A 27,277-nucleotide genomic window follows, 5' to 3' on the forward strand; every position below is an offset into this window, starting at 1 on the left:
ATCTGAGTGCACGGTTACAAACGAAATTTCCAATCAGGAGGTTGATGACGGAGCACAGGCTAAGCGCAGAGCAGTGAGTCTGGAGTTAGAAGCAAATACTTCCCATGCGATGCAAGCTTGACCGACCACTATCAGACCAGCTCAGCCACTTCCCTGTACGGTGCTCTGGCCTCTTCATTCACAGGATGAATAGAATACTGGCCTCTCCAAGGATTGGAGGGGTGGGAGTGGAGAAGGAGATGATACACGCAGAAGCACTTTGGGCTCTTGAGAGGAAAAGCGCCATTAAAATCTGAGTTTTTATTATCACCATTACCGATGTGATCACTGTTGTTCTTTGGTAGACTTACCCAAGTGGCCTTGGGGCAGGATCTGGTGGTGCTGGGGGACTTTAACTACCCAGTTATCTGCTGGAAAAGCAATATAGCAGGCCACAGATCATCAAACAAGTTCTCGGAAGGGGATGGAGGAAATCTCTTAGTACAAAAAATAGGGAAGAGTACACAGTGTGGCTGCCCTTCACTGGATCCTTATAGAACAATGAGGAATTAGTTGCAGATTTAAAAGTAGAGACCGTGGTTAAGGCAGGCGCAGTCCGACAGGAAAATACTAAAGAGAGTGGGCATCCAGTTTAACCAATTCCATTCAGCAAGCACCTACCCTACGCAAAGCACCATGCTAGGCATTGCAGGGGGAAACAGTCGAAGAAAGAAAAGAATTTCAAGATGAGATGTGTGTGAGAGAGAGATTTAAAAAAAAAACAAAGCACAAAGGAAAGTCATCCTGTTGGTGAGAAAAGAAAAAAAGAGTGGCAAGACCCCTGTTGTCTGTTTCCTTTCTTCACACTTGAAACTATATTAAACATGTAAAAGTGTAAATAAAAATGAAAAAGGAATCATTACAGGGCTAAGAGAAAGAACAGCTTGAGCAGTGGAGCAAAAGGTTAAATAAAGGTTAGTTTAAAAACTTCACCATCTTGCTTAAAATCAGGGCATTCTAAGCATTCTCATTTTACTAAAAACAAAACTATGAGAGAAATGAGATATTAATGAGAACATCCTGATACTGTGGATAATTAAACCCAACATAAGCAAACACAGGCAGTCCCCCGAGTCCCCAGTCCTGACTGATTCCCACCCAGACAATGCCAGCTACAAGGAGGCGGGGAGCCCACCTAAGCAGCCTTGGAAACAAGCTAAGCTTTAAAAGCCTGTGCTCCAGGAAGATGTGAGAGGTCCCATCCACTGACTTTTAAAAACCCAGTTCCGACAGGGGATGGACAATTAGGGTAATGCCAATCCCCTATACCTCCAAAACCCAGAGAGCGAATCTTTCTTAATAATGCACGTTAGCATTTAAAATCCTCCCATAAAAGACCAACCCTCTTAAGTGAGATTTCAAGACGGGCATCCACCCACTTCTTCTGGGACTTCATTCCCACACAGGAGCAAACAGCTGTCCTGGATTCCTGGTTGGCATCCAGGCTGAGCTGGCACTGCAGGCATTTACACAGAGCTGCTAGCGCTAGGATCTGCCGTGCCCCTCTCCAGCCTGCAAACATACACCCGGCGCTCTGCCTACCAGGGTTGCTAAGTGTGGGCAGGTGAGCTGGAGAGAGGAGAGGGGTAACGGGTTTTCTCTGCCAGCTCGGACTGAACCTGCCCCGCCCTGCCCTTCCCTCCCCACAGCTCTTCTCCTCTCCCCCGACTTCTGTCAGATGGTGCTAGCTACTGAACCAGACGAGTGGGAGGAGGAGGAAGCAGCACATCCCTGCACTTACTGATGGGGAGGACGATGATGGGGATGTTCTTGGGACGCTTGCTCTCCTTGTCGATGAATTCCCCGGTGACTGTTTTCTCTCTCTCTGTCACACGACAGTTGTATTTCCCACTGTCCTCCTGGCGGAGGTGGTAAATCTTCAGCACGAAGACGTTGTCGCTCTCCTTGGCCACTTTGAGTTGGCCCCTGGCCTCCCGATGGGTGAACTCACTGTTGAGGACCGGCACAGCATTCGGCCCCATGCTGGCAATGAGCGAGCTGTTGAAGGCCCAGGAGACGGCAAAGTAACGGTCGGGAGTGTTCTGCCCCTCCAGGATGCACCTGAACTCCGCCGGTTCACCTACCGTATACAGCCGCTTGTCGGTCTCCAGCCGAACGGTGAACTCTTTGTCTGAGAAAACAAATAACAAAACGGATGCATTCTGGGTGACCGAGGGCACCAGCTCTCCAAACTGCATCAGCAAATTCCCACCACCCACACCTTCTCACCAAGATGACTACTGGGAAGGCACCTCCACACTTGTCTTGAGAGAAAAACTCTCGAATATCACAGAGGGAACTCCAAGGTAGCCAGACCCAGAGAGTCTAAAGGGCTTGCTATCCCAGTCAAGTCGACAGGGCTCTGTCTGCAGCGTATAACGCCCCAGGTTAGACTCTGAGATCAGCAAGCAATATCACTCCTAATTTCACTTGCACAGCAGATTACAAAGGTCCATCCTTGATCTATATGCCCAGAACTCCATTAAAGCATCAGGATTACAAATATTTTCAGTAAATATTATAGACATGACCCTGCTGAGACTTGGGAGACAAATTACCCGGTGCCCCAGGTGCTGACCCCAATCTAAATAAACATTCTATCTATCTATCCATCTATCTATCTATCTATCTATCTATCTATCTATCTATCTATCTGGGGAGAGAGAGAGAAATCTGTCTATCTATCTATCTATCTATCTATCTGGAGAGAGAGAGAGAAAGATGTCCTCCACCCCCAAGTGAATACTGGAAGTAAGACACAGGTAAGACAATCCCTAACAAAACTGCATAGGAAAAGTGAAAACTAATGTCTTTTCACTAATCTATCACCTGTCAGATCAAATCTCTAGAAAGATGGAGTGGGAAAGTACCTACTTCCAAGGACAGCCAGATGACCTCTGAAATGGTCAATGAACCCACGCACCCTTCAAAGAGCTAGGAGTTAAACCAGGCATGGGGGGGGGGGGCGTGATCAAAGAAGGGCTCATCGCCACTAACTGTCCCACACACCATGTAACGGTGCACGGTGACTGCCAATGCCATGAGATAATGATCGTATCTCACAGGCACCCGTGGCAGAAGACAAAGGAGTGAAGGGTCCTGGAAAACAGAGTCACAGAGCCTTGGGTGGGAGAGGCTTCAGTTGTAAGTACTGCCCAAGTCCTTCCCCTCCCAGTTCTAGCTCTATGCCTCTAAAGAAAACATTGACTGGAGAATCACATTTACAGGGATGTTTGAATCCCTTGTATAACCATTAGCTCCAATCTCGACTGTCTTCCCCACACTGGCATTTCCAAGCCGTTACCGCTATCTTGAAGTGGTATCTTATCTTTAAGGCCCTTGCCCCATTCTTATCCCCCTATCCCATGCACTCTTCAAGCAGATGAGAATCCTGTTTCCCTAAAAAACACAGCAATCACAAGAGTGCTGCTTCCACATTCCTATTCTCCAGCTCAAGTTTGGCTTTGTACCCACCTGTTCCTCAGGCTCTCCACCTCCTCCCCTCCCACATGAGCCAGGGTCTTGCCCCCAACACCCATTTTCTCCAGTGAATCAGCTTCTTCCTTTATTACCCAAACTTCCTGACAAAGCGAATTACCCTCAACGACTCCAAGGGCTCACTTCTAAAGTGACAGCTGCTGCCTCAGCTTCCCTTCCCAAAAGAACAAGCTGAGAGACCTGGGTTTCACTCTGCCAACCTCTGCCTAGAGGCATACACCCACGTGGGACGGAGCCCATGTCATTTGCCACATACTGGCTTTCTGGTCAACCAGATTGCAGTAATCTATACCTCAACATCAGAGATTTTAGGGGGGGAAAAAAAAAAGCACCCCTTCCACATAAATGCCACTGAAGACATGCAAACAGGTGCCCCAGACCTCAGACTTCCTACTTCTTCAGAGTTAGGCTGGCTGCAACAGTGGCTGTCTTCTTTTGGCGGCCGAAGAGTCTTCTGGTCTCACAGGAATCTCCCCATGGCTTGGTGAAGCTTTCACATTCCCAGATTGAAGAAGAGATTCAGGGCAAACCATCCTCTTTTCTGCACAGCCATTTGCCCTTGTTATACCCAGTCAATTAAACCTCCATAAATCGATTTATGCTTTTTCCAATACCCCCTCACTCCTCAGCTCACTGAAATTGGGCTTTGGGCCTTCTCCCACACTTCACTGACCCAGCAAATGTCCCCAGTGACACCCCCTGCCTATCACAACCAAAGGCGTTTCTCAAGTATGTTTTAGCCTCTGGACCAGCTCTCCTCCCTTGGGTCCATGACACCATCCCTCCTGCTTCTCCCGCTGGCCTGACCACTCTGTCTCTCGAATCTGCTCCCCTGACCACCTCTTACTGCCACAGTTATCCTGGGCCCTCATCGCTCCCAAGCTCAGCCTCTGAGTGCCACGTCTGATCACATGCTGGGTGCTTCACATGCTGAGCATCTCTATGAAGGTCTGCTTGCGGCATGGACTCCTTGACCAAAATTTACAAGAACAAATGCAAAGACACCCAGTGCTGCCACTGAAGGGGAAGCAGAGGCTCTCAAGCAAGACTTGGCACATTGCCTCATCCCTCCTTATCACAGTTCCAGGTATCCCCCGAAGCCCCAGCCTCGGATTCCTCCTTCCACAATACTCTCCATTCTGTTGCCTCGAGCACCCACTGCCCGCTTCCTAGGTCACTGCCACTGAGCTAGCCCTGGCCTTATCAGCCCTTCCCTACCTGGTCTCCCAACTTCAGACCCAACCTGTTTAGCCAACACTAGGTGGCCTCCATGGTTGTTCCCTTCTAAAACCCAGGCCCGACTGTGTCACTCTCTGCTTAAAAATCTCTATTCCCTCCTCCAAATGTTGGCAGCAGTGGTTTTCAAGCTATGCTCAGGCAGGGCGGTAGCGGGGAGCCCTTCCTTTCCTCATACAAAGTCTTTTGCTGCCCAGTACAGAAAACATTTGGTTCCGGCAAAGGGGAAACACCGCGGCCTTCAAACGCCCTCCTCAAGCACCCCATGGCATGCACCCATGCACATGAACACACACACATGCCCACCCACAAGCGACCGCTCAGGCACCTCTACAGGACTCCTAAGATTCTAAGGAGAACAACTTGAAATGCTCGAACCACAGGGTCAAGGCCAAGCTCACACTCTAGCATGTGGGCTTCAGGCCACCTTTCCTATCTCCTCTCACCACTCCTGATCCGGAACTCAACATCTGCTCACCCCTGACCTCTCTGTGCTTGTCAAGCAGGTCAAACAATTCTGTACCTTCATGCGTCTCCTCCTGATGTCTGCTCAAGCTTCAAGGCTCAGCTCAAGTCACCAAATGTGTTGGTTTTCTGAATTTTCCTCAACCACCCCACCCAGGGAAAACATTGTTGCAAGAACACTTCCCATTCACCATGTTCCCAGGGCACCCTTCACTCAGCCACTGGCTTTCACATCTGTAGTTCCCCGAGTGCAGGGACCAAGCGTTATTCATCTCTGAATCCCCGATGCCTATCGCCACACCTGCAGCGTTGCAGAGGCTTACTAAGTGTTGACTGAAATCAACTAAGAGAAGGGCAGCATTGGGGCTGCAACCACTGAACCAGAGCAGCACAGACACGGAGTGAAGTCATCAACTATTTTTTCACCTAGTTTTCCCTTTGCTGGCTTCGTCTGGATACATTTGCTGGGCAAGTTCAAAAAAATCCTCATTCCAAATTGGTAAGATTAAAATAAAGAAGATTAACTGATGCAACCTAATTTGAAAGCGCTAAGACTTAAAATCTGGCCCAGACTTTTGAAGCTGCTCTTAACACCCTCCAGGAAGGGAAGGGATAAATATGAAATAAAGTGCCTTCTGTAGGTTTAGTACCGGAAGTTCCAGAAGCGGCTAAATGCTCTGGGTCCTACAGAGCAGATAAAGTGCTCCCAGCGCGGGAGCCCAACCCTTCTCGTAAAAGCCCTCACGCCCATTAGATGTCCAGAGAGTCGCTTCTGCCCTTTTACCTCTAGCTCTGCGTCTGACAAAGCACAGACGGTGGAAGTGTACTGAAAATCCAGCTTCCCGGGTCCCACCCCAGAAGGCTGACTCAGGAATCTGCACTGCCTGAGCCTGGGAATCTGTGCTATTAGGTAAGTCTGAAGCACACCCTTAGGATGGCAGAAGACCAGGTGGCAGGAAAGCTATGCAAAGACCAAGACCACCGCCATCTGACTGGAGCAGATGGGATGGGGTGGGGTGGCGGGGTGTCCAACTACAGGTCCCGAAGGGGGCCCCCCACCTGTGCCTCAGATGCCCCAGCTCACCTCCCACAAACCACAGGTCCGCTCACCAGGACAATGGCAGCCCCTCACTGAAGGTGAGCAGTAACAAGGAAAGGCCCTTGGGCACTTGCTGCAGCTCCAGGACGGCACGCCACCAACTTCCAACCAAGCCAGGGAACCGAAGGCCCATGGGAACACCCGCCCCTAGCCCAGCTGAGGCGGTCAAGCAATAGCTTTTGGCTCCGGTCGAGAGCCCAGCTGGACTCAGGGGCCGGGGGAGTGCAGCCTGAGAAGGTCAGGGCTGGGGCTACCTGGGCCCTATGTACCCCGAGTACTTGCAGAACCGCCAGAAGGGTCTGCACAGCCTGTCTGACCACCCTCCCTGCCAGACAGAGAGTGCGGACGAGAGACTGACCGGTGGGCTGGACGTTGACCACAGTCCCCTCAGAACGCTTGCGGGTCATCGGGTACCACGAGCCGTCTGGGTCCTGGATCCACTCGGTGGCCTCGCAGTAGAACTCGCCCTGGTCGGAGGGCTGCAAGTGGAAGACGGTGAGGCGGAAGGTGCTGCTCCCCAGCTTGTCCAGGCGCACCTCCCCCAGGCTCTGCCTCTGCGCGTAGTCGCTGCTCGACTGCAGCACAAAATCCCGGCTCAGGGCAATGACCTCCACCGGCTTCTCGCCGCCCCGCTGCCGCAGCCAGGCCACGGACAGGTGGCTGTGCTGTAACGTCTCCGTGGCCACCTCACACGTGAGCTCTAGGGGGTCCTGCTCCACTCTGTGCAGAGTGTGGCGCACAGCAGTGGACTGCAGGGAGTCCGGGATCACTGCAACACAGGAACAGCCATGGGACACGGTCACAAAGCCACAGATCTTACACTCGTGGGGCTGAGCTCCCACCCACCAGCCTTCGACAGTCCCTGTGTGGCCATGGAGGACCCCAGATGGCACAGAAACCGAACGAATTTTCTGTTTGGATTTGGACTGCAATTTTTTGGCGCTTACACTTACCTGGTTGATATTTCAATAACACTCAGATAAAAAGTGACTTGGGGGCAGAGGAATACATTCAGAATTCGAGATTCACAGATATACACTACTATATATAAAATAGAAAACTACAAGGACTTACTATATAGCACAGAGAACTATATTCAATATCTTGTAATAACCTATAATGGGAAGCAATCTGAAAAAGAATATATGTGGGTATAACTGAATCACTCTGCTATACACCTGAAACATTCTAAATCAACTATACTTCAATTAAAAAAAATACATAAGTAAAATAATGTTTGTAGACTTAAAAGAAAGTGGGTCAAATTTCAGTTTATATAATAAATGAACTCCCTGAAAATAACATGTAAAAGGAATTCTCTGTCAGGTCAAATAAGATTTTGTTGTTCACGGTAGTATTGCTTCCAGACATTTTAACTTGGCTTCTCACTGAACTTCAAACAAAAAGAGTTCCTGGAACTTCGAGTTTCCCATTTTCTATACAACTTGCTCATTTTCTCCCTTCTAGCCACCCCACCCCCATGTCAGCAGTGCAGTGCACTAGGAAGGTTATTTCTTCTTCTTCTTCTTTTTTTTTTTTTTAAAAAAAGGACTTCCCTGGTGGTGCAGTGGTTAAGAATCTACCTGCCAATGCAGGGGACACGGGTTCGAGCCCTGGTCCAGGAAGACCCCACATGCCACAGAGCAACTAACCCCATGCAGCACAACTACTGAGCCTGTGCTCTAGAGCCCACGAGCCACAACTACTGAGCCCACGAGCCACAACTACTGAAGCCCATGCGCCTAGAGCCCGTGCTCTGCAACAACAGAAGCCACCACAATGAGAAGCCTGTGCACCACAACAAAGAGTAGCCCCCGCTCGACGCAACTAGAGAAAGCCCGTGCGCAGCAACGAAGACCCAAAGCAGCCGTACATAAATAAATAAATAAACGTTGTGGTAGAGAGAGGCAGCAGCATCCTCAATTTTTTAGTAGGTTTAATTTTCATATTATTCGTGTGTCAACATGTGTCATGTTCGTGGGCTGGAAGGAAGCCACGGTATGGGGATGAGTCAGGCAAGCAATGAGATTTCCTCTGTGGTCACCTGGTCAGCAGTTTCCTGCGGAGACTAAACATGACCCCCTCTCTGATGTGAAGGGTCAAAATCTTAATTTCTAGTTTTTATTATCACAATTAAGCCTGGAAATTATGACGTGGACAGAAAAAGAGAACAGCCTTGATATTTCTGACCCTTCACATTGGCAAACACTGTGGCGCAGAGCCGGCCACAATGAAATCCCTCTCCCTTCTCCGCCACCTCCTCCATCATCCAGGGGCCAAGGGAGACAGCTGGTACAAAATTCCTCACCCTGGAGCCAAAGGACACACAGACCCACTTCAGGTCTGAGCATGGTCCTGCAGCTGCATCAGCTTCCTGACTCAGCAGCGCCCCAGGCAGCTCAGAGACACCTTCCAAAGGCCCATCACTGAGAACAACACCCAGTTCTACCCACCACCAGTCCCTCCCATCAGGAAGCTTGCACAAACCTCTAGATAACCTCATCCACCAGAGGGCAGACAGCAGAAGCAAGAAGACCTACAATTTTGCAGCCTGTGGAAGGAAAACCACATTCACAGAAAGACAGACAAGATGAAAAGGCAGAGGACTTTGTACCAGATGAAGGAACAAGATAAAACCCCAGAAAAACAACTAAATGAAGTGGTAATAGGCAACCTTCCAGAAAAACAACTAAATGAAGTGGTAATAGGCAACCTTCCAGAAAAAAAAATTCAGAATAATGATAGTGAAGATGATCCAGGGCCTCAGAAATATAATGGAGGCGAAGATCGAGAAGATGCAAGAAATGTTTAACAAAGATGTAGAAGAATTAAAAACCAAACAAACACAGATGAACAATACAAAAACTGAAATGAAAACTACACTAGAAGGAATCAATAGCAGCATAACTGAGGCAGAAGAACGGATAAGTGACCTGGAAGACAGAATGGTGGCATTCACTGCTGCGGAACAGAATAAAGAAAAAGGAATGAAAAGAAATGAGGACAGCCTAAGAGACCTTGGGGACAACATTAAATGCAACAACATTCGCATTATAGGGGTCCCAGAAGGAGAAGAGAGAGAGAAGTGACCCGAGAAAATATTTGAAGAGATTAAAGTAGAAAACTTCTCTAACATGGGAAAGGAAATAGCCACCCATAGTCCAGGAAGCGCAGAGAGTCCCAGGCAGGATAAACCCAAGGAGAAACACGCCAAGACACATAGTAATCAAACTGGCAAAAATTAAAGACAAAGAAAAATTATTGAAAGTAACAAGGGAAAAACAACAAATAACATACAAGGGAACTCCCATCAGCTTAACAGCTGATTTCTCAGCAGAAACTCTACAAGCCAGAAGGGAGTGGCATGATATACTTAAAGTGATGAAAGGGAAGAAACTACAACCAAGATTACTCTACCCGGCAAGGATCTCATTCAGATTTGACGTAGAAATCAAAAGCTTTACAGACAAGCAAAAGCTAAGAGAATTCAGCACCACCAAACCAGCTCTACAACAAATGCTAAAGGAACTTCTCTAAGTGGGAAACACAAGAGAAGAAAAGGACCTACAAAAACAAACCCAAAACAATTAAGGAAATGGTCATAGAAACAAACATATCGATAATTACCTTAAACGTGAATGGATTAAATGCTCCAACCAAAAGACACAGGCTTGCTGAATGGATACAAAAAAAGACCCATATATATGCTGTCTACAAGAGACCCACTTCAGACCTAGGGACACATGCATTCTGAAAGTGAGGGGATGGAAAATGATATTCCATGCAAATGGAAATCAAAAGAAAGCTGGAGTAGCAATACTCATATCAGATAAAATAGACTTTAAAATAAAGAATGTTACAAGAGACAAGGAAGGACGCTACATAATGATCAAGGGATCAATCCAAGAAGAAGATATAACAATTATAAATATATATGCACCCCACATAGGAGCATCTCAATACATAAGGCAACTGCTAACAGCTATAAAAGAGGAAATCGACAGTAACACTATAATAGTGGGGGACTTTAACACCTCACTTACACCAAAGGACAGATCATCCAAACAGAAAATTAATAAGGAAAAACAAGCTGTAAATGACACAACAGACCAGATAGATTTAATTGGTATTTATAGGACATTCCATCCAAAAACAGCAGATTACACTTTCTTCTCAAATGCACATGGAACATTCTCCAGGATAGATCACATCTTGGGTCACAAATCAAGCCTTGGTAAATTTAAGAAAATTGGAATCATATCAAGCATCTTTTCTGACCACAATGCTATGAGATTAGAAATCAATTACAGGGAAAAAACCGTAAAAAACACAAGTACATGGAGACTAAACAATATGTAACTAAATAACCAAGAGATCACTGAAGAAATCAAAGAGGAAATCAAAAAATACATAGAGACAAATTACAATGAAAACGCGATAATTCAAAACCTATGGGATGCAGCAAAGCAGTACTAAGAGGGAAGTTTATAGCAATACCAAGCCTACCTCAAGAAACAAGAAAACTCTCAAATAAACAATCTAACCTTACTCCTAAAGGAACTAGAGAAAGAAAAACGAAAAAAACCCAGTTAAGTTAGTAGAAGGAAATAAATCATAAAGATCAGAGCAGAAATAAATGAAATAGAAACAAAGAAAGCAATAGTAAAGATCAATAAAACTAAAAGCTGGTTCTTTGAGAAGAGAAACAAAATTGGTAAACCTTTAGCCAGACTCATCAAGAAAAAGAGGGAGAGGACTCAAATCAATAAAATTAGAAATGAAAAAGGAGAAGTTACAACAGACACTGCAGAAATACAAACCATACTAAGAGACTACTACAAGCAACTCTATGCCAATAAAATGGACAACCTGGAAGAAATGGACAAATTCTTAGAAAGGTATAATCTTCCAAGACAGAATCAGGAAGAAATAGAAAATATGAACAGATCAATCACAAGTAATGAAATTGAAACTGTGGTTAAAAATCTTCCAACAAACAAAAGTCCAGGACCAGATGGCTTCACAGGTGAACTCTACCAAACATTTAGAGAAGAGCTAACACCCATCCTTCTCAACCTCTTCCAAAAAACTGCAGAGGAAGGAACACTCCCAAACTCATTCTATGAGGCCACCACCACCCCAATACCAAAACCAAACAAAGATATTACAAAAAAAGAAGATTACAGACCAATATCACTGATGAATACAGATGCAAAAATTCTCAACAAAATACTAGCAAACAGAATCCAACAGCACATTAAAAGGATCATACACCATGATCAAGTGGGATTTATCCCAGGAATGCAAGGATTCTTCAATGTATGCAAATCAATCAATGTGATACACCATATTAACAAATTGAAGAATAAAAGCCATATGATCATCTCAATAGATGCAGGAAAACCTTTTGACAAAATTCAATACCCATTCATGATAAAAATTCTCCAGAAAGTGGGCATGGAGGGAACCTACCTCAACATAATAAAGGCCATATATGACAAAACCACAGCAAACATCATTCTCAATGGTGAAAACCTGAAAGCATTTCCTCTAAGATCAGGAACAAGACAAGGATGTCTACTCTCACCACTATTATTCAACATAGTTTTGGAAGTCCTAGCCACAGCAATTAGAGAAGAAAAAGAAATAAAAGGAATACAAATTGGAAAAGAAGAAGTAAAATTGTCACTGTTTGCAGATGACATGATACTATACATAGAGAATCCTAAAGATGCCATCAGAAAACTACTAGAGCTCATCAATGAATCTGGTAAAGTTGCAGGATACAAAATTAATGCACAGAAATCTCCTGCATTCCTATACACTAACAATGAAAGATCAGAAAGAGAAATTAAGGAAACAATCCCATTCATCATTGCAACAAAAAGAATAAAATACCTAGGAATAAACCTACCTAAGGAGGTAAAAGACATGTACTCAGAAAACTGTAAGACACTGATGAAAGAAAACAAAGGTGACACAAACAAAACAAAGATGGAGAGATATACCATGTTCGTGGATTGGAAGAATCAATATTGTAAAAATGACTATACTACCCAAAGCAATCTACAGATTCAACGCAATCCCTATCAAATTACCAGTTGCATTTTTTACAGAACTAGAACAAAAAAATCTTAAAATTTGTATGGAGACACAAAAGACCCCGGATAGCCAAAGCACTCCTGAGGGACAAAAACGGAGCTGGAGGAATCAGACTCCCTGACTTCAGACTATACTACAAAGCTACAGAAATCAAGACAATATGGTACTGGCACAAAAACAGAAATATAGATCAATGGAACAGGATAGAAAGCCCAGAGATATACCCACACACCTATGGTCAACTAATCTATGACAAAGGAGGCAAGGATATACAATGGAGAAAAGACTGTCTCTTCAATAAGTGGTTCTGGGAAAACTGGACAGCTACATGTAGAAGAATGAAATTAGAACACTTCCTAACAACATACACAAAAATAAACTCAAAATGGATTAGAGATCTAAATGTAAGACTGTACACTAAAACTCTCAGAGGAAAACATAGGAGGAACACTCTTTAACATAAATCACAGCAGGATCTTTTTTGATCCACCTCCTAGAGTAATGGAAAGAAAAACAAAAATAAACAAATGGGACCTAATGAAACTTAGAAGCTTTTGCAAAGCAAAGGAAACTACAAACAAGACAAAAAGACAACCCTCAGAATGGGAGAAAATATTTGCAAATGAATCATCGGACAAAGGATTAATCTCCAAAATATACAAACAGCTCATGGAGCTCAATATTAAAAAGACAAACAACCCAATCCAAAAATGGGCAGAAGACCTAAATAGACACTTCTCCAAAGAAGACATACATATGGCCAAGAGGCACATGAAAAGATGCTCAACATCACTAATTATTAGGGAAATGCAAATCCAAACTACAATGAGGTATCACCTCACACCAGTTAGAATGGGCATCATCAGAAAATCTACAAACAACAAATGCTGGAGAGGGTGTGGAGGAAAGGGAACCCTCTTGCACTGTTGGTGGGAATGTAAATTGATACAACCACTATGGAGAACAGTATGGAGGTTCCTTAAAGAAATAAAAATAGAATTATCATATGACCCAACAATCCCACTACTGGGCATATACCCAGAGAAAACCATAATTCAAAAAGACACATGCACCCCAATGTTCACTGCAGCACTATTTACAATAGCCAGGTCATGGAAGCAACCTAAACGCCCAGCGACAGACGAATGAATAAAAAAGACGTGGTAGATATATACAATGGAATATTACTCAGCCATAAAAAGGAAAGAAATTGGGTCTTTTGTTGAGACGTGGATGGATCTAGAGACTGTAAGTAAGAGTGAAGTAAGTCAGAAAGAGAAAAACAAATATGCGTTAATATGTATATTAACGCATATATGTGGAACCTAGAAAAATGGTACAGATGAACCAGTTTGCAGGGCAGAAATAGAGGCACAGATGTAGAGAACAAACGTATGGACACCAAGGGGGGAAAGTGGCAGGAGGGGTGGTGGTGGTGGTGTGATGAATTGGGAGATTAGGATTGACATGTATACACTGATACGTATAAAATAGGTAACTAATAAGAACCTGCTGTATAAAAAATAAATTAATTAAATTAAAAAAAAACAAAGGCCCATAGTTTCTTAGAGGTTTGGCCTCTCTTCCAGCTGATGTCACCTGCTTAGTGTTCCTCATCAGTTCTTCAGCTTATCAACCACAAATGTCCTTGCCTTATATTTTTATATCCCCTTTCACCAGCTTGAGGGTCAGTTGACCTTCTCTGAAATTCTTAACATCTGCATTAGATCTTCTTTAAGTTTTAGCTTCAGCTTTCTACTATTTACAAGTGAACACACAAACCTGGTTCACTTATGCTACCTGTTGACCTCTAAAATATTTGGGGAGCTTTGGATTCTCCTTTTAAAGTCAAATAAAACTGCACTATAAAAGAAGTGACTCAGTGTTATGGATTGAATGTTTATGTTCCCCCCCAAATTCCTGTGCTGAAACCTAATCCCCAGTGTGATGGTATCTGGAGATGAGGCTTTGGGGAGGCGATTAGGTCACGAGGGTGAAGCCCTCATGAATGGGATTAGTGCCCCCCACCTTTTTCTTTGGCTGCACCACACTGCATGCAGGGTCCTAGTTCCCAGAGCGGGGATTGAACCCGTGCCCGCTGCAGTGGAAGCGTAGAGTCTTAACCACTGGACCTCCAGGAAAGTCCCTGGGATTAGTGCCCTTATAAACGGACCCCAGACAGCTTTCTCCTTCCCTTCCTGCCATGTAAGGAGACAACAAGAAGTCAGTACTCCGCAACCCTGAAGAGGGCTCTCACCAGTACTAACCATGCTGGCACCCTGATCTGGGACTTCCAGCCTCCCGAACTGGGAAATAAATGCTTGTTGTTTAAGCACCCAGTGCAGTCTATGATAATTTATGATAGCAGCTCACACTGACTATGACACTCAGACAGAACAGCAGCCATGTGAACACAGTTATCTCCTTACCCATGAGGTTCATCTTGGCACTGTAACTCCCGAAGTATCGCTCATCGGTGTTGGGCGTGTGGCATTCATACTCCCCAGCATCCCGGGCCTGGAGATCGGTGATGTGCAATAAAGCCGAGTTCCCCTGGACCCTCTCCACGTAGATCTTCCCGCTGCGGACACGCTGGGTATAGATGGCGTAAGGGAAGGAAGAGTCCATGGTGCTGACGATCTGGACCTCGCGCTCAGGGGCGGAAGGCAGGTAAATGGACCACTGGAAATTCTGCTCAGAAGGCCCCTGGTAGCCACTGACGTTGCACCAGATGGTGATGTGGGAGCCCTCTGTGCGGTACAAGGGTCCTTCCTGGACGGCGACTTGCCGCTGTGCTGACACTACCCCTGTGGGGGAGACACACACAACAGGCTCACTTACTTCTCAGACCAAAATGCAAAGCAGGCAGCAATGTTCAAAGGTTTTGTTATTCGTGTGACATGGTAATAATATAAGTAGCTTACTGGCCCTTTCTGGGGCGCTCTTTGATTTATAAATATTAATTAAAACACTGTGGTAAAGCACTGTCTCTAATTTGCATATATGGGAATTTGATCACGCAAGGACATGGTTCTGTTACTTATTCAATGGCTGACTCTTGGGAATTTCATTTAGTCCCTCTGTCATTTATGCGGCAGTTTTATATCTATTTATTAATGCCCTTTATAAAGTGTTGTTTTTTTTTTTTTTTTTTTTTTTTTTTTGCGGTACGCGGGCCTCTCACTGCTGTGGCCTCTCCCGTTGTGGAGCACAGGCTCCGGACGCGCAGGCCCAGCGGCCATGGCTCACGGGCCCAGCCTCTCCGCGGCATGTGGGATCCTCCCGGACCGGGGCACGAACCCGCGTCCCCTGCATCGGCAGGCGGACTCTCAACCACTGCGCCACCAGGGAAGCCCCTTTTATAAAGTTTTTAATAAAATGAGCAGGAAAGTTGAATCCTTGGCACAAATTCAGAGGAAAACAAATAAAACCAACTGCCTTGCAATCTGGCTGAAACTAAATAAATGCTCCTTTCTTGATTAGAGGGCTGGGAGGAGGGAGTCCTGGGGCCCTTTCTTTGGTGCTGCACCCTTATTTGCAAGAGGTAGCTACTCCCATGACACTAGGTAGAGCATTCGTTACACCCTCTTTCCTCCATATGCGGAGGCAAAGCTGAGCTCCTGCAGGCCGCTGTTCGGAGTCCACATGAACAGGAATGGGAAGGGCTGACGCACATCCCTGACGCCCAGATGCCCACACGCCGCCGATGGGGGCGACTGACGGCGCCCCCCGTAACAAGGAAGTCGGGCTGCTCTGGAGACTGAGCTCTGATTCACCACCGGCCGCCCCACCCTCTGGCTGGGATATGCGTCTCCGCCTGGCCTCTGCCTGCCTTCTCCATGTTCTTAACATGGTCTCCGCTCGCAGACTCAGGGGCGGGAAATAGAGTGAGTTTGCTTACTCATTCCATGCCAGCACAACTGATTCTGCCTGAGCCACTGAGAAGGTGGGAGGGGGGCACACCCCTGTGGCCTTCCCCTTGACAGCAGGGGGCGCACAGCACTGTGGCAGAAAGAGCAGGGGAGGGCTAGTCACAGCTTTGCCAGGAACTGGAGCTGGCTGTGCTATCTTGGACAAGCCGCTTTTCCTCTCTTGTACCTTGATCTCTTCATCCACAAAATGATTTCTAAGAAGGCTTTGGAGTGGACTAGCACGTGTGCCGATGCTGGCTTTGTCACTTATTAGATTAGTTGTGACCTTGGATAAGTTACTTAACCTCTCCAAGCTTCAGTTTTCTCATCTGTAAGATAGGGATAATCATGTGTGCCTCGCAGAGTTATCAAAAGACTTAATTAGATAACATATATAAAGCCCCTAGCATGGGGCCTAGCCCATAATTAGTCCTCAAGAAAGAGCTGCTAGCTAGGGCCCCTCCTGGCTGGAATACTCTGTGGCTCTGGACCCAGAGAGGCCAGGATTTGGGCCAGGGAGCCCTTAAGGACACGCCAATGGCCTCTTGACGATGACACCATGTGTGGGGTCACCCACCTCCACCCACAGCTGCAGCCCACTCCCACTCCCATGAAAGCTTCTCCCACTCTCCCGCCAAAAGGCCATCACAGCTGCCCCAGCTTAAACTTATCTGCAATGGATCCAGCTGGGGAACAGCCGGGACAGCTCAAATCCTAGCAGGATGCAGCTCTAAGCCCAGCCCGGGGGATGCCTGAGCCTCAAAGCAAGCTGATCTAATCTAAAACAGACGCTACAAGGAAAGGCCTGTGGCTTATAAACTTTCATTCGTGCACAACCTTTTCTCCCAAACAAAATTTTACAGGGAACCCCACCTTGGCTTAAGCAGCAGAAGCAAGGAAAGTGAAAAGGGGGGTGGGGAGAGGTGGCAAATCAACAGATGGACGTGGTACGTGAATTGACGTGATACATTCTGGTTGACAGCATTCACAACTATATTGAAGGTCATGGAGAAGACAGCTCATTAGTTATTTTCAGTATGTTAAAATTTTGTGTGTAACATTTTTACTATGTGTCCTACAACAATTTAAAAATATATAGATATGTATATAATGACACTTGAACCAAATGTTTGCAGTACTCCAGAGACGCAGAACTTTGAAAACAATGTAACTACATTCATAACTTTTAGGTCTCCCTGCATTTCAATGTTCTACGACAAAACAGCCACAACCACGCCCCACCCGCTGCAAAGAAGGCTGCAAGCAGGTCAGGGCCAGCCAGCATCTTTGTTAGGGCACTACTTCTCAACCTTAGACCCACACTGGGATCACCTGGAGAGCTTTAAAAACTAGCAGGGCCCGGGCCCCACCCCATGTAACTGGTCTGGTGTGCAGAAGCCTGGGCATTAGGAGTTTTAAAAACTCTAATGCAGAGCAGTGTCGAGATGTCTTTATCGACAGAGTGCCAGCCAGGTGCCCAAATTAAAGACCAGATCCTGGTTTAAGACTCTCAACAGCTTTGAGCTCCTCCCTTTGCTGATTTGGGTCAAGAAAGTTTTATTCTCCTCTAGTGAATGGGCAGAAGAAAGCAGCTGAGGCCCATCAGATACTGGCTATGATGATGCAATACTGAGCTCACCTAGACTGCATTCTATTTACAGACCTTACAAAAGCACTAGATCGGAGGATCATACACATCATTCCCCTGAAAGGTAAACAGTGTTAAGTGGCCTGAATGAGCCAGGGCATCAGGGTCAAAACAACTTGTCCGAGTCGGAAGCCGGTTAGAAACAGTCATGACAAATAAATAAATAAATAGATACGAGACTGTACTTTAACCATACACATTCAGCTGCACCTGCTTATTAAATATCTTCTGCATTCCCTTCCGACCCCACAAAGGGCCTCTGACCCTTAAAAATAATGCTGCTCTTAGGAAGTGGACCTTAACATAGAAATAGAAATTAACTTTTTCTTCTCAACAGTTTAATTCCCATTCTATACCCCACATTCCCCATTTCCTTCTCCTGGCACTGCCCCTGCTGTCCGGATCTCATTTTCCTAGATGCTGCTACCTTCAAAAAGACAGAGCCCCGGGCTTCCCTGGTGGCGCAGTGGTTGAGAGTCCGCCTGCCGATGCAGGGGACACGGGTTTGTGCCCCAGTCCGGGAGGATCCCAAGTGCCGCGGAGCGGCTGGGCCCGTGGGCCATGGCCGCTGGGCCTGCGCGTCCGGAGCCTGTGCTCCGCAACGGGAGAGGCCACAACAGTGAGAGGCCCCCATATCGCAAAGAAAAAAAAAAAAGAGCCCCGACCCTGGCCAACGCATCTCCTGACTCCACTGTCCCTTCCATCTTCCCTCTCAGCCTACACTAGAAGGTTCCTCTGGGCAGGGATCAAAAATAACATTTTTTACTTTAGACATTTCTGTACTCTTTGTTTTGCAATAAGTAAGTTATCACTTCTCTAAATTAAAATGATCCAAGTATTATATATAACTGTATAAAAAGGACTAGACACAAAAGACATAAAAAGAGTGGGAGATAAAAATAGGAACAAAAAACAAGGGCAACAAAAAATAGTAATGAATATGGTAGATATTAATCCAACTATATCAATAATCACTTTGAATGTCAATGGTCTAAACGTACCAATTAAAGGACAGAGATTGTCAGAGTGGATTAAAAACACTACCCAACTATATCTTGTCTACAAGAAACCCACTTTAAACATAAAGACAAACATTAAAAGTAAATGAATGGAGAAAAATATACCATGTTAACACTAATCAAAAGAGCTGGAGTGGCTATATTAATTTTAGACAGACTTCAAAGTAAGGAAAATTATCAGGAATGAAGAAGGACATTACATAATGATTAAAGGAGTCAATTCTCCAAGAAGACATAACAGGTCTTACTGCATATGCACATAACAACAGAGCATCAAACTACATGAGGCAAAAACTGATAGAACTGCAAGGAAAAAAAGATGAATCCACTAGCATGGTTGATGATGTCAACACCTCTCTCTGAGAAATGGACAGAATCAGCAAGCAGTAAATCCATAAGAACATAGCTGAACTCAACAACACCTTCAATGAACCGGATACAATAGACATCTACAGACTATTTCATCCAACGACAGTAGAATACCCATTCTTCTCATGCTCACATGGAACATTCACCAACACAGACCACATTCTGGGCCATAAAATACCCCTTAACAAATTTTAGAATACAGAAATCATAAAATATCTGCTGGTAGACCAAAATGGAATTAAACTAGAAATCAATGATAGAAAGATAACTGGAAAATACCAAAATATGTGGAGATTAAACAACACACCTCTAAATAACACACGGGTCACAGAAGAAAATCTCAAGAGAAATTTAAAAAAATACTTTTAAACTATCAATAAATGAAAATTAAAATATGACTTAGCAAAACCTATGATATGCAGGGAAAGCAGTGTTTAGAGGAAAATTTATAGCATTGAATTAGAAAAGAATAAAAATCTTAAGTCAATAATCTAAGTTTCTACCTTAGGAAATTAGGAAAGGAGGAGTAAAGTAAATCCAAAGTAAGCAGAAGAAATAAGAATTAGGGTAGAAATCAATGAAATTAAAAACAGAAAATCAACAGAGAAAAGTCAATGAAACCAAAAGCTGTTTTTTTGAAAATATCAATAAAACCAATAAGCCTGTAGCCAGGTTAACAAAGAAAAAAAGAGGGTACAAGTTATTAATATCCAAAATGAAAGAGAGGAAATTATAAGATTCTATGGAAATTAAAAGAATAATAAAGAAATCCTATGAACAACTGTATGATCACAAATTTGATAACCTAGATGAAATGGACCAATTCCTTGAAATATACAATCCGCAAAAACTCACACAAGAAGCAAAGATGATCTCAATAGGTCTATACCTATTAAAGACACTGAATCAATAATTAATAACCGTCCAAAACAGAAAGCACCAGGCCCAGATGGGGTCACTGGCGAATTCTACCAAACATTTAAGGAAGAAATTATACCAATTCTCTACAATCTCTTTCATAGGATGGAAACAGAGGGAATACCCCCTCCTAACTCATTCTATCAGGCCAGCATTACCCTAATACCAAAATCAACAAAGGCATTATAAGAAAACTACAGACAAATATTTCTCATGAACATAGGTGCAAAAATTCTCAACAAAATATTAGCAAATTGAATCCAAAAAATATAAAAAGAATTATATACCAGAGCCAAATGAGATTCATCCCAGGTGTAGTTGTTCAACATTCGAAAATCAATCAGTGTATTATAACATATCACATCAAACTAAAAAAGAAAAACCACATGGTCATATCAACAGATGCAGAAAAAGTATTTGACAAAATTCAACACCCAGGGCTTCCCTGGTGGCGCAGTGGTTGAGAGTCTGCCTGCCGATGCAGGGGACACGGGTTCGTGCCCCGGTCTGGGAAGATCCCACATGCCGCGGAGCGGCTGGGCCCGTGAGCCATGGCCGCTGAGCCTGCGCGTCCGGAGCCTGTGCTCCGCAACGGGAGAGGCCACAGCAGTGAGAGGCCCACGTACTGCAAAAAAAAAAAAAAAAAAATTCAACACCCAATCATTAAGAAAACTCACAGTAAACTAGGAACAGAATAGAACTTCCTCAACTTGATAAAGACTACCTACAAAAAACCTATAGCTAACATCACACTTAATGGTGAGAAACTCAAAGCTTTCCCACTAAGATCAGGAACAATGCAAAGATGTCCCTTCTCACCATTCCTTTTCAATAAGGCAAGAAAAAGACTTAAAACGTATATATATTGGGAAGGAAGACATAAAACTGTCTTTGTTTGCAGGTGACATGATTGCCTATGTAAAAATAAAAAAGTTTTTATTGACAAAGAAACTCCTGAACTAAGAGATTACAGCAAGACTGCAGGATACAAGAGGTTAATGTACAAAAGTCAACTGCTTTCCTATATACCAATAATGAGTAAACAGAATCTAAGAGTAAAAGCACAATACCATTTACATTAGCATCATAAATAGAGTCAACTGATCTCTGACACAGGTCAAAGGAAAAACAGTGGAGTAAAGATAGTCTCTTCAACAAATGGTGTTCAAACTACTAGGCACTCACATAAAAAAAAAAATGAATCTAGACACAAACCTTACACTCTTCACAAAAATTAACTCAAAATAGATCACAGACCTAATTGTAAAATGCAAAACTATAAAACTCCTAAGAGTGGACTTCCCTGGTGGCGCAGCGGTTAAGAACCTGCCTGCCAATGCAGGGGACATGGGTTTGAGCCCTGGTCCGTGAAGATCCCACATGCCGTGAAGCAACTGGGCCCGTGCGCCACAACTACTGAGCCTGTGCTCTGGAGCCCATGAGTCACAACTACTGAGCCCACATGCCACAACTACTGAACCCGCATGCCTAGAGCCCGTGCTCCGCAACAAGAGAAGCCACCGCATTGAGAAGCCCACGCACCGCAATGAAGAGTGGCCCCCACTCGCTGCAACTAGAGAAAGCCTGCGTGCAGCAACGAAGACCCAATGCAACCATAAATAAATAAATTAATTAAAAACTCCTAAAAGATAACATAGGAGAAAACCCAGATGACCTTGGGTATGGTGATGTCCTTTCAGCCCTAGTACCAAAGGCATTATCCATGAAAGCAATAAATGATAAGTTGGCCTTCATTAAAATTTAAAACGTCTGCTCTGCAAAAGCCAATATCAAGAGAATTAGAAGACAAGCCACAGACTGGGAGAAAATACTTGTAAAAGACACATCTGATAATGAACTGTACTGTAAAACATAAAATGAACTCCTAAAACAAAGAAAAAAAAAAAACCTGATTAAAAGATGGGCCAAAGACCTTAACAGACACCTCACCAAAGAAGATATACAGATGGCAAGTAAGCATATGAAAGGATGCTCCCTCCACATCATACATCATCAGGGAAATGCAAATTAAAGCAAAAATGAGATACTACTACACACCTAGTAGAATGACCAAAATTTGGAATGCTGACAACACCAAATGCTGGTGAGGATGCAGAGCAACAGGAATGCTCATTCACTGCTGGTAGACATGTCAGGGGAAGCACTGACTGAAACCGCCCACCCTGGCCAGGCAAAGACAGTAACAATTTGCATGAGTTATCTTACAACAGAAGATCTGGTAAGGAACACATAACTAACAAGCCACCAACAACCGGAAGAATTCGGGAAAGGTCAAAAGGAGAGAGAAGACGCCAGTCCACATGTCCTACCAACCTCCCAGAATCCTCCTCGCTGGAATCCATCTTGGCTGAGTGACGTGCATGCCACCGGGAAGGACGCTGAGTCAGAATGATTGGCTAGAAACAACCCGGAAACTAATCCCATCACCATAAAACCTGAGACTGTGAGCCACGTGGCAGAGCAGTCCTCCTGGGTTCCCTTACCCTCCTGCCCTCCGCCCAGGCGCCCCTTGCCAATAAAGTCTCCTGCTTTGTCAGCACGTGTGTCTCCTCGGACAACTCATTTCCGAGAGTTAGACGAGAGCCCGCTCTCGGGCCCTGGAAGGGGTCTCCCTTCCTGCAACAGAAATGCAAAATGGTACTGATGCTCTGAGGGACAGTCTTGTGGTATCTTGTAAAAGTAACCATATTCCTACCAAACAATTCAGCAATTGCACTCCTTGGTATTTACACAAAGCAATTGAAAACTTCTGTCTACACAAACACCTACACATGGATATGTACAGCGGCTCTCTTCATATCTGCCAAAACTTGGAAGCAAATGAGATGTCCTTCAGTAAGTGAATGGATACATAAACTGTGATACATCCAGACAATGGAATATTATTCAGCAGTGAAAAGAAATGGGCTATCGAGCCATGAAAGGACACGGAGGAACTTGAAAATACATATTATTAAGTGAAAGAAGCCGATCAGAAAATGCTACACACTGTATGATTCCAAGTAAACAACATTCTGAAAAAAGCAAAACTATGGAGACAAATCAGTCTCCATAAAGATCAGTGGTTGTGAGGGCAGGGATGTGAACACGGAGAGCACAAAGTATTTTTAGGGCAGTGAAAATACTCTGTATGATACTATCAATACAATGATGGATATATGTCGTTCATTATACATTTGTCCAAACCCACAGAATGTATAACACCAAGAGTGAACCCTGAGGTCAACTATGGACTTTGGGTGATTATGATGTTTTAATACAGGTTCATTCTTGGTTAAGAAACGTACCACTCTGATGAGTGATGTTGATAATGGGGCAATTTATGAATGTGTGGGGACTAAAGGTATATGGAAAATCTCTGTATCTTCCTCTCAATCTTACTGAAAAACCAAAACTGCTCTAAAGAAAATAAAGTCCTTATAAAGAACTCATACAACTCAACAGCAAAGAAACAATCTGATTAAAAAGTGGGCAGAGGATCTGAACAGATGTTTTTTTCCAAAGAAGATACACAAATGGCCAATAGACACGCGAAAAGATGCTCAACATCGTCAGGGAAATGCAACTTAAAATCACAATGAGGCATCAGCTCACATGTATTAGAATGGCTATTATCAAAAAGACAAGAAAAAACAAGTGTTGGTGAGGATGTGGAGAAAAGGGAATCTCTGTGCTCCGTTGGTGGGAATATAAATTGATGCAGCCGCTATGGAAAACAATAATGAGGTTCCTCAAAAAAATTAAAAAATAGTACTACCGGGCTTCCCTGGTGGCGCAGTGGTTGAGAGTCTGCCTGCCGATGCGCAGAACACAGGTTCGTGCGCCAATGCGGGGGACACGGGTTCGTGCCCCGGTCCGGGAGGATCCCACACGCCGCGGAGCGGCTGGGCCCGTGAGCCACGGCCCCTGAGCCTGCACGTCCGGAGTCTCCGCAACGGGAGAGGCCACAGCAGTGAGAGGCCTGTGTACCGCAAACAAACAAACAAACAAACCATTGGGGAGTTTGGGTCTTTTGCGCATTAGGCGCCTGCAATAAACGCTGTACGTTCCTTCACCACAACCCAGTGTCAGTAGATTGGCTTTGCTGTGTGCATCAAGGAAGTAGACCTGAGTGTGGTTCAGTAACAATTTCACAACATCTACAATACCGAATCATTATGTTGTACACTTGACACTAATATAATGTTAAATGTCAATGATATCTCAAAAAAATAAATTTTTTAAAATAAGAAAAGAGACTCTTAAAAAAACAAAGAAAGAAAAGGACGAGAAAGAAAATACTGGGTAATAGAATGGCAAGTGATTAAGGAATGCAGGAACTGAGGAGGAGCAGCCGTGGGGCAGGGCTCCACATCAACAATACCTTTGAGTTCTTCTGCAGGTACTAAGGTCCCCACCCAGGTGGAGGATGGTAACTTCAGGCTGAGCACAAGATTCCTGGAGCACTGCCCTGTTACTTCACCACCAACCAATCAAAAGAAAGTCTGCAAACAGTGGAAGATAACGAAGACTCTGACCCCCTCCGCAAATGATTCTCCCTTTCAGGGTCAAGCAGAATCTTGGAGCTGGGTTTGGCCAGCCTCCTGAATAGAGCAACCTTTCCTTTCCAGCCAACATGTGTCTCTTGTATTGCCTTTCAAGCAGCAAGCAGCCAAGCCCAAGTAACAAGAAAGACTATATATTTGGTCTTTGTCCCCTAGTTCCTGGCCCACAGCTCCTAAAACTCCGGGAATTTCCTTAGTTATAGAGTCTTTTGTTATTCACAAGGGGACTCTGACCATACAGAAGTTGTTGCTAATGAGGTCATTCAAGGTAGGCCCTTAGATATTTTCAAGAGAGGGCTGGAATATTCAGTCCCACCCTCTGAAGTCCAGGGAGGAGAAAGGGGTTGGAAGTTGAGTTTAATCACCAATGGCCAATGATTTAATCAATCGTGCCTATGTAATAACACCCCCGCCCTCCAGCCCCAGATAAAAACCCTAAATGACAGGATTAGAACTTCCAGGTCGATGTGCTGGGAGGGTGGCACACCTGGAGAGGGCCTGGAAGCTACCCCCCCATACCTTGCCCTAGGTACTGAATACAGCTGACCTGTGTGACCAAAAGGAAATGCAGAAATGATGGAGTGTGATTTCCAAAGTTGGTCATAAAAAAACACGGGGGTTTTCACCGTGCTCTCTGGGATCACATACCCTGAGGAAAGCCAAATGCCATGTCATGAGGACATCAAAGCAGCCCTGTGACCAGGTCCACGTGAAGCCTAGTGCCGACAACCAGCGTATAACTAAGCCTCCTAGGAGCTCCTTCCTCCAGCCCTTGCCAAGCCTTCAGACGACTGCGGCCCCAAACGACATCTTGACTGAACCCCCCTGGGAGCCCCAGTGTCAGAGTTTCACGGTTAAGATGCTCTTGAATTCCTGATCCACAGAAACTGTGAGAGATAATAAATGTTAACTGTTGTTTTTTTGGTTTGGTTTTGGGTTTTTTTGTTTTGTTTTGCTTTAAGAATTATACTCACAATTGCAATAACTACTGGTTTAGCAGTTTAGCAATAACTACTGGTTTAGCAGAACACAGTTTCTCCCATCAAGATTTTTATTTTAGGACAATTTTTATTTTAAGAGCAGTTTTACATGTGCAATAAAATTGAGAAGAATTTACTGTCCTTTTAGTCTTAAGTGTTGGAGTAATTTGTTTTGTACCAACATGTAGCTAATATAGACACCTGTGGGTCCTAAGATTGAAAGAAAAATTATATTACATGCACTTGTGTGTGTTCTTCTAGAAAAAAAGTCCATGAACTTCAAAAGATAAAGAGATTCAAGACCCAGAAAAAAAGATTAAGAATCACTGATTTAGACAATAAATGGTCAGTGGGAAAGGCTACATCCTTTTAGATTAGTTTTGGCAGTCTGTAATCCATAAACACATGATATCACTTAACTAGTTTTTCAAGCTATTGCTTGTCCAAGTTTGCTCCCACTTTTTCCTTCGTGCTGAGTCCTAGACAACCTGGCTAGAGGCAATGTGATTCAGGAGTTAGTGAGCAGGGAGGTGTGGCTGCGCCTGTGAAAGCCAGCTTCCCACGCATTTTTTGAACATGCCTGGGCGCAGGGACACACATCTCTAAGCACAGGATCCAATTTCTGAGTTCAAGATGCATAAGTGAGCATGTCAAAGTGTCAGAAGGATCTAGCTCACCATTCCACATCTCCTGTTCCAGTTGTGACCTCTATAATCCTCAGAGCTCAAACAGCACACAGTTGTTAGGAATTCTGCATGTGCCTCGGCCCCACTAGTATATTTCTTAATCTGTAAAATGGGAATAATGTAAATGCACTATATATCAATCTCAGAGGTAATCCTAGAGATCAAATAATACTGTGAAAGTCACCAAATGAAAAATTTTAAATTTCATCTTGTTTCTACCAACGTGAGATACTAATCCAAAACCAGGAGAAAATCTTTGTTAAGTACAAAAGCATGAAAGAGAAGATTAACGTTTGAATTTCAGTTAAAAATGAAAAACTGCACACACAGTAAATTTATGTTAAAAAAATATATACTGTACCTAGAAAAATAACCAAACAAAACATTAATGGTACTGGGCTGAATCTGAATGGTGAATGATTTTTCCCTCTCTCTTTTCCTTTCCTCTATTTTACCATTTTTAAAAATAAGCAAGTATATGTTTAAAATGAAGGTGAAGGAGGATAATGATTAGCACCTTAGTGTGTCAGGCATACTCTGCCCGCGTCATCTCATTTAATCCTCACAGTAAATGAGGTTGATTTCATCATAGCCACATTTACCCGAGGAGGAAATGGTTTTTCAGGTTACGTCACTTTCTCCATGACAAAGAACATGGCTAATCGTTTTCTTAGTCTGTGGCTCATACTGAAGGTGCCTGGTGAATATCAGTGATGAGTGATGATAAACCTGGGTTTCCCTG

General features: G+C 44.3%; 1 protein-coding gene across 8 annotated transcripts in view; it reads right to left on the minus strand.

The window, feature by feature from the left end:
• Nucleotides 1-27,277, minus strand: part of IGSF3 (immunoglobulin superfamily member 3) — a 99,374-nt gene that overhangs the window by 28,907 nt on the left and 43,190 nt on the right. For 5 of the 8 annotated variants that reach the window (XM_067727401.1, XM_067727399.1, XM_067727397.1 and 2 more), the window contains exons 3-6: nt 14,869-15,246; nt 6,696-7,106; nt 1,781-2,170; nt 351-410 (exon numbers count right to left, since the gene is read on the minus strand). In XM_067727401.1, the coding sequence (XP_067583502.1) occupies nt 351-410; nt 1,781-2,170; nt 6,696-7,106; nt 14,869-15,246 (1,239 nt within the window). The remainder of the gene's footprint in view (nt 1-350; nt 411-1,780; nt 2,171-6,695; nt 7,107-14,868; nt 15,247-27,277) is intronic. The other 3 variants (XM_067727402.1, XM_067727404.1, XM_067727400.1) reach the window with 2 other exon arrangements.

This window comes from Pseudorca crassidens, chromosome 2, assembly GCF_039906515.1.
Source record: "Pseudorca crassidens isolate mPseCra1 chromosome 2, mPseCra1.hap1, whole genome shotgun sequence".
Taxonomy (NCBI): Eukaryota; Metazoa; Chordata; class Mammalia; order Artiodactyla; family Delphinidae; genus Pseudorca; species Pseudorca crassidens.